Genomic DNA, 13,920 nt, shown 5'->3' with positions numbered 1-13,920 from the left:
CTTGGAGAGGCTCTGGAAAAGTCCTGTAGACGAGCATGGGAGAAGGTGATGAGAGAGCTAGAGAGCAGGAGGTTTTGAGAAGAACGAAGAGAACGATTAGGTTGGTATTTGGAGACTAGTCCAGTGATGTAGCTGGGGGCAGAATTGTGGATGGCTTTGTAGGTCGTAGTTAGTATTACTTTATGATTTAGTAACAGTCCAAAACTATACTTGTAAAAAAAAGTCAGCAATGCCAAAATCGACAAATCCTGATCTGCTAGCATTAAAGCTGCCCATACACTGTACAATCAGATTGTACAATCTCCTTTAGATCTACCACAGACCAGGGGCGGACTGACCATTGAGTCACTCGGGCACTGCCCGAGGGCTCCATGCCACTAGGGGGCCCCATCAGGGTTGCCAGACTCAGTAAAACCAGGGACAGTATGTAAAAATCTATGTTTTTTTTTTACATCTGTCCCTGATATGTCTGAAACCGACATGCTTTTGATGTGAAAATCCAGAGATTTTAGCTGCCCCGCCTCTGCACTGCCTCCTGGCGTGGTGGCCATCTGTAAGCCCAGGGGCCCCATAATCTTCTATTGCCTGGGTGCCCCATGAGTTGTCAGTCTGCCCCTGCCACAGACTATAAGTACCTGTGTAAGTAGAAAGAAATGGATTGGATTGTAGGTGTATCCTCATATAACAGCTTTGGTAAATGTAAATGAGATTATACAGGTAATAGAATCAGGATGCAAGGCCTCATTCACACTTGGCGATCTGGAATCATGGGTGCAAAAATAAAGGGGAAGATTTGGACAGCCGCACTCCAAAAAATTGTTCCTTTTATTGTAAAATCAAATCACAAAAAATACATGCCACAGCAAAACCAGATGCAAGCTGACGCGTTTCGCACTGTAGCTCAGTGCCTAATCATAGCTAAAAATGAAATCGTGGGTGGAATCAACACAATACTGCCCTTGATTCTAAGGCCTGATTCACACTTGTGCAGGTTGCAGTTTGCATATTGCGTTTTTCAGTGCAAATCTTGAAACCATTGAAGTCTATGGAACCAAAAAACAGAAATAAAAAGTCCCTGGCCCTTTCGATCAAATGCACAGATGTGAATTACATCCATAGGAAACCATGTTAAATGGACTGTAGTGTGTTTCTGCAAAACGCAAAACGCACTAAAAAATGCATAGGTGTGAAACAGCTTTAATCTTGTGGCAATTGCTGCAAAATGCGGAACATGGGTGCCTTTTATTCAAAATGTACCCTAAATGCTGTGCAATTTTGCCATGACTGTTGTGCGACAGAATGCGCCTTTAAAAATTGCACGAAGCCTATTGCCGAAAAAAGGAGCATAAGCTTATGGCGTATAGGGCAGCCCATGGAAGTGAATGGGCTACCCTGTATGCAACATACATAGTAACGTAAAAAACGCCCTTAGAAAATAGCGAGTGAGAACATGAGTTCTTGTGACACAAAGTGCGAATGAGGCCTGAGCCCTGGTTCACACCATTGCGATCCTGCTGGTTCCCGCATTATCTCCCTTGCAGGCAGTTCACACTGCCCTCTGCAAACCACTGTGGGTGTCAATACAACGTTTAAGGCTTGGTTCACACTTGTGCGATGCAGGAACCCTGTGAATCCACTGCATCGCACCTGACTCGCGTGGCCATTCACACTGCCATATGTGAACTGCTGGGGAGTGTGATACAATGTTAACGACACCCCCATTTGAGCTTGCATATCGCACTGTGAACTGTCGGTTCGGACATGAATCAGATCGCATAGGTGAGAACACCCATGCGATCAGATTCTGGTGCAGACCAAAAAAAGGGTCATGTGCGAGTTTAGTCCGAATGCAATGCGATTTCAGCCATACTATCTGTATGGCTGAAATTGCATTGCACGGACATCGCATGTGATTTGCACTGCAGTGCGGTGCGAATCACATGCGATATCGCACTACGCAGCAGTGTGAACCAGCCCTAATGGACATCCCAAGATCGGTTTGCAGATCGCAATGCAAACCGTGAATTCAGACAGGGATCAAAACGCATGGGTGTGAACCAGTGTGGGGGGGGGGGGGGGAGGTTCCTGCAGCATTTTCATGCTAATCCAATGCGAGTTCAGCCATACAAAATATGTGGCTTTTAGCTGGCTCCATGCACACTGGGCTTAAAAAAAATGTTATCCTATATGTCCATACACATTAGGACGTTTACAGGAATATTTTTGAGAACAACGTTTAGAGGCAGGAAAAAAAAACCTTCTCAGTCGCGTTTCTGATTGGAGCTCACTGGCAGAAAAAATCTAAACTTCGTACAAAAAATGCTCTATATGGACGTTTTTTACTCCAAAAAGAACAGATGTTTTTTTTAAGCCCAGTGTGCATGGATCCTAAGGCTGCATTCACACCTGAGCATAGGTCGTTCGGTCGTTTTTTCCATCGTTTTTTCCGGCGTTTTGTTGCGCGTATTCATGCTTATTTGCACGTTTGCATACAGCGTCGTCCGACGTTTTTGAACTTCGACGTTTTTTATTTTAGCCAATAGGAAAAAAGTTCATCTTTGCATCACTTGTTGCTATGTTGGTAGATTTTTTATATCTTCTGCCTGGGTGAAAAGTTCTATTGATTAAAGCAACAAAACGCCCGTAGCAAACGCTCGTTGTCCCGCAAGTCGCTTGAATCGAGCGTTTCCATTACTTTCTATGGGAAATAGAAATGCTCAAAAACGCCCAAACCGCCCGATTCGCGCAAACTTGTTTGAGCTTCAGGCGTTCGGCGTCAGGCATTTTGGAGTGGAGATGTGAACCATCTCCATAGGGAATAATGTATTTTTTCCCCTCTAGCGTTTTTGAGCGTCGCGCTTCAGGCGACAAAACGCTCAGGTGTGAATGCAGCCTAAGAGCGTTTTTGTACATAGTTTAGACAAGTTTAGGAGAGTTTAGTGTTTTTTCTGCCAGAAAGCTCCAATCAGAAAGGCAATCAGTCTGCTCCATTTAGCTTAAAAAAAATGCCAGCTCCTTTGGCAGAAAAAACAACGCTCATATAGGGCATTTTTTGTACAACGTTTAGACCAGTTTAGGAGAGTTTTGTGAAAGCTCCAATCAGAAACCCAAATCTGAAGTTTTTTTTTCTACCTCTACCTTGAGCTCAGAATATGCCTGTAATCGTCTATAATGTGTATGGACACATAGGATAACATTGAGCTGCTTCTACAGGCAGAACACAAAACTCCTGTAGACGCAACGTTTTTTATGTTAGGTGCATATGGACTCATGCATTTGGCATTACACCTCTGCAGCTCTAGGCATAATTCAGAGCAATGTTCAGAGGCATAACAAAAAATGCCCCAGACTGGAGTTTTTTTTATGCATATGTGTGGTATTTCAGTGGCTAGAATAAATGAATGATCTAGCCAATATAATGCACTCACTTTGCCATACACATACATAAACGCACGCAGATATGTGACATTAGAGACAATTTCTTTCTGGCAGCATATTTGTAGCATACATTTAAACACCTCTGTACATGTAACCTTAAACTGGCCATACACTATACAATCAGATTGTACATTCTCTGTGCAATCTCATTTACATGTAGGAAAGCTATTTAGCATAAAGACAAACAGTCCATTCAATTTGTATACAGTCAGGCAAGCTCTTGCACTACATAGTTGATGGTACAACTGTGATTGTCCAATCAGACTGTATAGTGTATGGCCAGCTTAATGGGTCATTCCATGTAATAATCTTTTTCAAAAACTCCACAATTCTATATTTCAGAAAATGATTACACTATGGGGCTTCTTTACCAAAACCAACGTGCAAAATCTGGTGCAGCTATGCATAGAGACCAATCAGTTTCCAGGTAACTTTTTTCAAAGCTTATTTGAACAAGCTGAAGCTAGAAGCTCATTGGCTACCATGCACAGCTGCGCCATTTTGCACTCTCCATTATTAGCAAATCAGCCCAGTGTAAGCAACAATTGTTTTAATAAAAAATAAAAATAAAAATAAAAAAACATCCAGCCTGGTGAAAAAAGGTAAAATCCACCAAATCTTTATTTTCTGAGCTAAATTATTTTTTTGGAGTGATAGACCATTGGAAATGCTCAGATCCACGATCGGTCAATCATTTATCGCTATGTATATAGCTAGTATAAAATAAGCCTACATGTTGGGGCACATTTATTACAAGAGAGACCAGTATACTGGCAATGTGATGACCCGATTAGAGGCAGACACAGGCAGAAAATAGCAGAATATTCTCCGAATGTGACCAAGATCGCTTAGTAAACCAGCCTGGGTGTAGACATCATGTAGGTACAAGCTGGATTGTGGCTAGAAGCTATTGATCTCTGTTATCTCTACTACGATTCCATCAGTAACTTTTCATAGGGAACATATAATAACATCTTTAGCTAAAACCGTCCAGTTCTACCGAGCTAATTAAATGTTAAATGTTGTTATTATTTATTCTGTTATTTAATGTTACATTTTGTTATTATTTGTTCTATTATTTAATGTTACATTTTGTTATTATTTGTTCTATTTTTTAATGTTAAATTTTGTTATTATTTCTTCTGTTATTTAAAGTTACATGTTGTTATTATTTGTTCTATTATTTATTATTATTATTATTATTATTATTATTATTATTATTATGTTATATTTGTTATATTATTATGTTATATTTACTTGATAATTAGTACTATTTAAGTTTCTATTTTTCCCGATCTTACATGTGTTATGATGACAGTGAACTTCGATGAGCCCCAGAGGGACATGGTAGAGGAGATCAGAAACATAGTTTATCTTTTGCATCAGTAATAAATGAAGCATAGGGTAGGGAAGGGCAACCTTGGTGTTCTGAATCCGAGGCAGACACTTGTTTAGCTGAAAGGGTCAGAGACTGTCACAGGGCACATTATACTGTGAAAGTTTCAGGATGGAAAGTAAAATGATCTCCAGGCAACTCATGGCTATTTTGTAGAGATTTTCATAAATTAAATAGTGTTGACAATTTTAATCACACACTTAAGTGCGTGTGATGTATGAAAAGTGTGCTATAATGATCTTTTCCACCAACAGCCAATCAGCTTGCATCTGCCATTTCTGCAGTCCACAGTTCACTATAAAGCAGGGATTCTAATTGGTTGCTGAGGGAAACAAAAACTTTTCCTGTTGGAGCATTTTCCCTTTATCAACTGCACACAAATAAGAATAAATTGCTATGCAACAAACATACACTCACACACTACAGTGTTAATTCTTTGGTCTCCCTCCCATACTTAGTTGCTGTAGTTTGAAATCAACAGGGATCCTGATTCAGTAAATACACTTTAGATCAGTGATACATTTTAGAAATATTCAGTGTAAGCCAAACCCTTCTCATCTCCTTCCCTGAAGTTCTACCTTAAGTGACCCTCAGTCACATTAGGAATTGTGTTAGTTACAGTGTTTGCAATGTCAACCCCATTGCACATCTCACAAGTAGATAGGAAGGGGGCTTAGTGCACATAGCATGGGTAAATATATAGGAAGAGGAGGGGTGGATGGGGGCTCAGTGCATATATCACATGTGTGGATAAGAGTTCAGTGCACACATCGCAGGCAGTATACAGTGTTAGACCCCCATACACGTCTAGATTTTCTGCAGATTTTTGTCTTTAGATTTACCATAACCATGTAGTGCAAGGGACTGCCTGATTGCATACAAACTCTTAAGGTTTGACCTCAGATTATATGGTTTTGGTAAATCTGAAGCAAAAATCTGCAGAAATAATAGTGGGTATGGGGGTCTAAGAAATATGAAGGGTAGGTGGGGGTTCAGTGCACACGTCACAGGTAAAGTATATAAGAAATAGGAAGGGTAGGTGGGTGTTCATGAACACATCACAGGTAAAGTATATAAGAAATAGGAAGGGTAGGTGGGTGTTCATGAACACGTCACAGGTAAAGTATATAAGAAATAGGAAGGGTATGTGGGGGTTCAGTGCACACATCACAGGTAAAGTATATAAGAAATAGGAAGGATAGGTGGGTGTTCATGAACACATCACAGGTAAAGTAGATAAGAAATAGGAAGGGTAGGTGGGGGTTCAGTGCACACATCACAGGTAAAGTATATAAGAAATATGAAGGGTAGGTGGGTGTTCATGAACACATGATAGGTAAAGTATATAAGAAATAGTAAGGGCAGGTCACAAGTGGAGATTAAATGGAATAATATGGGTTGGTGGGGGTTCAATGCATATGTCACAGGTAAATAAATATAGGAGGAAGAGGAGGGTAATGGGGGCTCTGTGCTCCTTGCACAAGTACTCATATAGGAGGAAGAGGGGAAATGGGTTAATGGATGGGGCTCAGTGCACATATCACAGGTAGACATATAGAAGAAATAGGGAATGGGTGGGGCTCAGTTTTTATATCATAGGTAGACATATAAGAGGAAGAGAAGGGGTAGATGGGGGCTCAGTGTACATATCACAGGTAGACATGTAGGAGGAAGAGGAGGGTAGATGGGGGCTCAGTGTACATATCACAGGTAGACATGTAAGAGGAAGAGGAGGGGTAAACTATTACAACAGATGGGAGTTAGGTGTACATATCACAAGTAGACCTATAAAAGGAAAAGGAAGATGGATGGGGGCTCAGTGCAAATATCACAGATAGATATATAAGAGGAAGAGGAGGGATGGATTGGGTTCAGTGCACATATCACATGTAGACAAATAGGAGGAAGAGAAGGGGTAGATGGGGGTTAGGTGTACATGTCACAGGTAGACATATAAGAGGAAGAGGGGGGGGGGGGGTTAAGTGTGCTTATCACAGGTAAACATATAGGAGGAAGAGGAGAATGGATGGTGGCTCAGTGCACATAGCACAGGTAGACATATAAGAGGAAGAGGAGGGATGGATTGGGTTTAGTGCACATATCACATGTAGACAAATAGGAGGAAAAGGGGGGGGGTGTAGATGGGGGTTAAGTGTACATATCACAGGTAGACATATAAGAGGAACAAGGGGGAGGGGTTAAGTGTGCTTATCAAAGGTAAACATATAGAAGGAAGAGGAGAATGGATGGTGGCTCAGTGCACATAGCACAGGTAGACACATAGGAGGAAGAGAAGGGGTAGATGGGAATTAATTGTACACATCACATGTAAACCTATGAAAGGAAGAGGAAGATGGATGGGGCTCAGGGCAAATATCACAGGTAGACATATAGATGGATAAGGAGGGGTAGATGGGGGTTAAGTGTACATATCACAGGTAGACATATAGATGGATAAGGAGGGGTAGATGGGGATTAAGTGTACATATCACAGGTAGATGCATATAGATGGATAAGGAGGGGTAGATGGGGATTAAGTGTACATATCACAGGTAAACATATACAAGGAAGAGGAGGGGTGGATGGGGGCTAAGTGCACATATCACAGGTAGACATATAGGAGGACAAGGAGGAATGGATGGGAGCTAACCGGTAAACATATAAGTGGAAGGGGGAAATGGATGGGGGCTCAGTGCACATATCACAGGTAAATAGGAGAAAGAAGGGAATGGATGGGGGCTCTGTACACATAGCACAGGTAGACATATAGGAAGAAAAGGAGGGGTTCAGTGCATTTACCTGCTGGGGGAGGGGCTTGCTTCTTCTGCTTGGAGTTCTGTCGGCTGTCTTTCATCCAGGGAAAGATCTGTTTGGGTAAGTTGTTGCTCTTGCTGCTTTTCTTAGTACCAGTGACATCATCAGGCTCTGGTCCATTGCTCGCCTTGGATGGGCAGCTCTGGGTGGTCGCTGATTTTGGGGCAGGAGAAGTTGAGTTTGGTGACTTGGGCTGCTGTGCTTGTTCTGGGGCATCCGGCAAATGAAAGTTAATGCTCTTAATAGAGAGCTCGTCTTTATTGCTGCTGGAACTAGAGGTGGTTTCTGGCTGAAGGCAGTAAGGAGGTTCATATTCATTTTCAGTGGCATAGGTTGGGCGACCAGAGTAGCTCATGCCATTGGTCTCTTGGAAGCCACAGCCTGCGAAGGGACCTGAGTTGTCGTAGTAAAGTGACTTTTGCATCTTGTTTGCTGCCTTTAGTTCTCTTTGCAAAAGAAGAAGTGACACTGACCGATTGGTGATCAGATTATCAGTGATCACCCCCAAGTGACCCTGAGCCAGGCTTATCAAACACCAAACAGATAATAGAAAGGCATCCTAGCTGTGGATCCAAGCCATCTTGTCTTCCTCCAGCCCAAAATACTCTGCAACGAGGCCTCAGACCTGCTGATACACAGACAAAAAGTCAGAACAAGAGCAAATAGGAAAAAAAAAAAAAGTAGGATTAAGGGCAAAAAAGGCAGAGGAACCACCTTCTGACGTCACATCAGGGTACACCTACACCTAGATTTTGGATACTTTTTCCCTGAGACTCTTTTATAACAAAGAAGATTTGGACATGAAGAGTTTTTTTGTGTTTTTTGGTACTTGTTTCTCTGTGGTAGGTCCTAAATATCATTCTGCTGTACAGTCTGAAAGCTGCCTCCTGAAATCCTTCCTGGGTGGGGAGAGAGAGGAAGGGATACAGAGAAAGAGGGAATAGGACTTTCCTAAAATGTATGTATTACTTTTATGTATGTCTTTTCTACAGATATTCTTAGCTGGGACTACTACCTACATATCCCCTATATAGGAGCATTACTTGTATTAACTATTTAAATCCACTGAAGCAATCAATATCTCTATTACAAAAATAAAAATAAAATGACTTACTTAAAAAAAATAAGTCTTTTCTATTTAATTGTAATAGAAAGACATATACAACTTATAGTACATCGTCGGGTGCTTTGAGAAATGAACAAATATATTAGTCCAGCATTTTATGTTTGGGGATTTTTTTTTTTTCTGTTTCAAAAATCATGGAATTCCACAGAGAATCAAACAAAGACTACGTGGGGATAATTTACATACAAAGAATAAACAGCTGAAACAAAGGCTTCCAGAAGAAATAGTTCATATTAAAGAAGAAAAAAACACAAAATAACTTTTTGTTGATAACCAAAATATACCATCAAAAGTATATTTTAATCAGCAGTAAATAATTTAATGTTTAGAGAGCCTGATTTACATAAAAAGAATAAACAACTGAAACAAAGGCTTCCAGAAGAAATAGTTCATATTAAAGAAGAAAAAAACACAAAATAACTTTTTGTTAATAACCAAAATATACCATGAAAAGTATATTTTAATCAGCAGTAAATAATTTAATGTTAAGAGAGCCTGATGTGGGGATAATGGCCAGATAACAGATTCATAGAAATAGACAAAGGGAAATGGGAAATGTTGCACAAGCATAAAAACTTTTCTCAACAAAAGTTACCCAACTTAAAACAACACCCTGCTTACATGTTATAAAACATTTTTCATATATTACAAACATAACACAAGTAACCAAAAAATATATAAAAAAAAACACCTTTTTGACCTTATTATTTATATTCTCACTAAAGTACCACTTTACTTTATAAAAAAAAAATGATTGTAGACCCTGAGCAAGGAAAATGTTCTTATGGAAACTTCAAGAGCCCATGCAGTCCATAGAAATAGTAATAAATAACTACTTATAAACTTATTCCATCACGGCCATGCCTGTAAAATCGACTTTTCTAAAAAGTCGGAATTATACTTGATCTCTGATCTGTCCGGCGCTTTGTACAACCTATAATATCCCAGCATTACTTGTGTAAACTGTAAAATGACACATGCAATCCGTGACAGCTGGATTTATGCCCTGGAAGTGCCGTAGGAAGTTATAAAAATGATTAACAGTAATGAGATGACGGCTTATATCTGACTGGGAGACTATACTTTAATGTTGCTTGTGTGTTTTCCACGTGACTGCCTTCAGAAAGGTTAACCTCCTGCTTATGGTATAAACACTACAGGTTATACCTGGGATGATGGATGGACTTAGGAAAGAGGTGAACAATAGTTATCATATGATCTGGCTTTTCCAGCAACCCTTCCCAGGCATGCACAGACCACTTCACTACACAAATCAGAAAGAGCAACAACACTAGCTGGGCAGCAATGCATGAAAAGTTTAGAGACAGACAAAGCCCTGAAAAAAATGAAAAAATATAGATAAACTTTATATATATATATAATTGTTATTATTATTATATGGTTTGTGTTACTATACTGTGGAAATCTGGAACATCCCATTTGATAAGTGCTCTCCATGGATAGACTATGGTCTTTATAAATTATTTATTTGTCATTACATCTTGTTTCTTTACAGCAACCTCTCCCACTACCTTAGGCTGGCCATACATTATACAATTTTCCTTTAGATTAACCAAAAAAAACAAATAATATGAGGTCAAATCTAAACACGTTTTATTTGTGTGTAATCAGGCAGGCCTTTGCACTACATAGTTGTAAATCCCCCCCCCCCCCCCCAAAAAAAAAAGGAATAAGAAAATTGTATAATGTATGGCAAGCCTTAATTGTCAAATTACAGTTTTTGGCATGAGAGTGACACTTTTCACCAATGTTCATATAAGCCATGAATATATTTGGAGAAACGTGGGTGTCCTAGCTCTTTATTTCCCATGACTATCCCTAAATGTTGTCAGCTGTAGTGTGTGGTTCCCCCATTCCCAGGTGTCCCCATATGTAGTGTCAGGACAGGATACATGGAGTGTGTCTACAGTGGGACAGAGGGTGTCTCCCTGCACAGTGATTCCCAGGTGTCCCCATATGCAGTGTCAGGACAGGATACATGGAGTGTGTCTACAGTGGGACAGAGGGTGTCTCCCTGCACAGTGATTCCCAGGTGTCCCCATATGCAGTGTCAGGACAGGATACATGGAGTGTGTCTACAGTGGGACAGAGGGTGTCTCCCTGCACAGTGATTCCCAGGTGTCCCCATATGCAGTGTCAGGACAGGATACATGGAGTGTGTATACAGTGGGACAGAGGGTGTCTCCCTGCACAGTGAAGGGGGCCTCTCTGTGTAAACCCAGGGACTCAGCTGCATGCACATTCCCTTCATATTTACCGTTCAAACTTTCTCTTAACATTTCCAACTGTTTACAGAGGACTCAGGAATTTGACTCACATGGAGCCAAGAGCAATAATAACACAAAGTGTTCCACTTGGCAGACTTCCTCCAGCCATATCCTCAGTCACTGGCAGGACTTGTGCTGTACATGGCTTGTTTTCCATGGAGTCCTCAGCACCCCCTAGAACTTGAGTCTTTGTTCCCAACAGGTATCCTCAGTCTCAGTGCCATTGTGTCATATGGGACCTGCACAAGTAACAAACACCATCCCATTGTTCTGATATAGAACAGTACTTTATCAAGTGGGGACTTTTTACCTCCAAGCCCCCCCCCCCCCCACCCCCCCAGTGCCATATCCACCCCTATGACAACATAACACAGACAGGGACCTTTTATGTGCAAAAATCCTCCCCAAGTGCCATATCCTTAACACAACAAATCACAGATGAGGACCTTTTGCCCCCAATAATACCCCCAACCCAAGTGCCATATCCACCATTTACACAACATAACACAGATGGGCACCTTTTTACCTCCAATAATCCCCCCCAAGTGCCATATCCACCCTTTACACAACATAACACAGATGGGGACCTTTTACCTCCAATAATACCCCCCAAGTGCCATATCCACCTATTACACAACATAACACAGATGGGCACCTTTTTCCTCCAATAACCCCCCCCCCCCCCCAAGTGCCATATCCACCCTTAACACAACATAACACAGATGGGCACCTTTTACCTCCAATAATCTCCCCAACACAAGTGTCATATCCACCCTGTACACAACATAACACAGATGGGCACTTTTTACCTCCGATAATCCCCCCCAAGTGCCATTTACACCCATAACACATCATACCACAGATGGGCCCATTTTACCTCCAATAATCCCCCCCAAGTGCCACATCCACCCTTAACACAACATAACACAAGCACGTGCTAGAGAGGAAGGATAATAAAATTGCTGTTTATTTAATAGCCACTCCATAAATATGATTTGCAGGACCCTCTTTAGATTTATCTCCCAACCGGCTTCAGAATGTGTGCCAAGCATTTTTTTTTCAAAAAAACGAATTATCATTTTTCTTAAGCTCCTGGTTTACTGCACCCCACCAAAAAATAAAAAAATAAACAATAAAAGACACCCACAGGCTGTAAATAAAATCCAATGTGCTGGGGAGTTTAACTGGGAGCTACAAAAAGAACTAATTCAATCTGCTTAATATCTATGGGACATTTACATTGATGCAAATCAAAAATATTGAGGATGCTTTTGGCAAGATCTGAAAAATGAACAGCATTATGAATAGTGTGCTTTTTAAATAAAGGCTCAAAGGAAAACAAGGGAGGGGGGGGTTGGTCGTTAATACATATTTATTTATTTTTTAATTAATGCATAATGTAGTACTTAAGCACCACATTTCCTACAGATCACTTTATATATAGAGATAGATCTCTATCTATCCATATACCTATATATAGATATATGTAGGTGTGTGTGTATATATATATATATATATATATATATATATATATATATATATATATATATATATATATATATATATATATATATATATATATATATATATACATATATCTATATATATATATATGGTATATATCTATATATAGATAGATATCTATCTATCTATGCATATATCTATATATAGATGGTATATATCTATATATAGATAGATATCTATCTATCTATGCATATATCTATATATAGATGGTATATATCTATATATAGATAGATATCTATCTATCTATGCATATATCTATATATAGATATATGTAGGTATATATCTATATGTATCTAGACATAGATATATCTATATCTCGATATCGATCTACATATCTATCTATCTATCTATCTATCTATCTATCTATCTATCTATCTATCTATCTATCTATCTATCTATCTATCTATATATATATATATATATATATATATATATATATATATATATATTAGATAGATAGATCAATCATATATATTGTCGGGGTTCTGGCACTGTCAGGGGTGTCATTAGAAATGAACTCTTATGTAGATTACAGTTTAAGGTCGTGGACAGAATGTAATTCTCCCGATCGCCCATATCTATATCTCTTCTCCATATACAACAAGTCTGCAAAGCTAGAGAGTTTAAGAGGAAAGGGATTTTTAATGGCAGCCGTGCTAGTGTGAAGTCAGCCCCATCTCCTAGCCTTCAGCAGTAGCACATTCATGTGAACTCTGTTTGAACCAAGAATCAGACTATAAATCATGTATACAAAAGCCTGCTGTTTGCTTGGAGTGAAAATATCTTACCTTTAACACTTTCATAGGCGAAGAGGGAGCAGTAGAACAGGCTGCAGAGGATAGTCAGTCACAGAATAAAGAGGGCTGAGCACAAGGATGTTGGGGAGGCGTTTGGAAAGCCAGTTCTGGAGGGCCCTTTTTGGGGCGGGTGGGGGTGGGAAAAAAAAAAAAAAAAGCAGAGAAGTGGTGCTGTTGTGGGGGTATTGCCTATGCAGATTATGATTGTTTAGTGGTCTTTAAGAGGGGTTGTCAAGCAGTGAACCTAGCCCTGCGTCATTGCATCCACACATACAATCAGTGCACACATTTGCATAGATTACTGGAAAGGGAATGGGCGTTGTAATGGATTCCTTTAAAAAAAAAAAAAAAAGAGAGTTGATCAATACAAAAATATATATATATATATATTTTTTAATTAGAACCCCCACCTATGCTTTTTCTTAGCTCCCTTTGTCATAACATTTATTGACTCAGGTAGTGTATATTTGTTAGGCAAACACTGATCCCCCCCAAATCCCTGTACCCCCTTTAGTTCATCACACCCCCCCCCCCCCA

The 13,920-nt window shown here is 39.9% G+C and overlaps 1 protein-coding gene across 2 annotated transcripts in view; it reads right to left on the bottom strand.

The window, feature by feature from the left end:
* Window positions 1-13,487, bottom strand: part of LOC120929357 (homeobox protein Hox-D3-like) — a 15,267-nt gene extending 1,780 nt beyond the window's left edge. Inside the window, exons 1-2 of one of the 2 annotated variants that reach the window (XM_040340738.1) lie at window positions 13,375-13,487; window positions 7,634-8,276 (exon numbers count right to left, since the gene is read on the bottom strand). In XM_040340738.1, the coding sequence (XP_040196672.1) occupies window positions 7,634-8,072 (439 nt within the window). In that variant the 5' untranslated portion in view covers window positions 8,073-8,276; window positions 13,375-13,487. The remainder of the gene's footprint in view (window positions 1-7,633; window positions 8,277-13,374) is intronic. The other variant, XM_040340737.1, reaches the window with a different exon arrangement.
* Window positions 13,488-13,920: the final 433 nt, after the last annotated feature.

The sequence above is a fragment of the Rana temporaria genome, chromosome 2 (genome assembly GCF_905171775.1).
Source record: "Rana temporaria chromosome 2, aRanTem1.1, whole genome shotgun sequence".
NCBI classification, from domain to species: domain Eukaryota; kingdom Metazoa; phylum Chordata; class Amphibia; order Anura; family Ranidae; genus Rana; species Rana temporaria.
The sequence above is the reverse complement of the archived record's forward strand: the minus strand, read 5'-3'. Positions and strand labels throughout refer to the sequence as shown.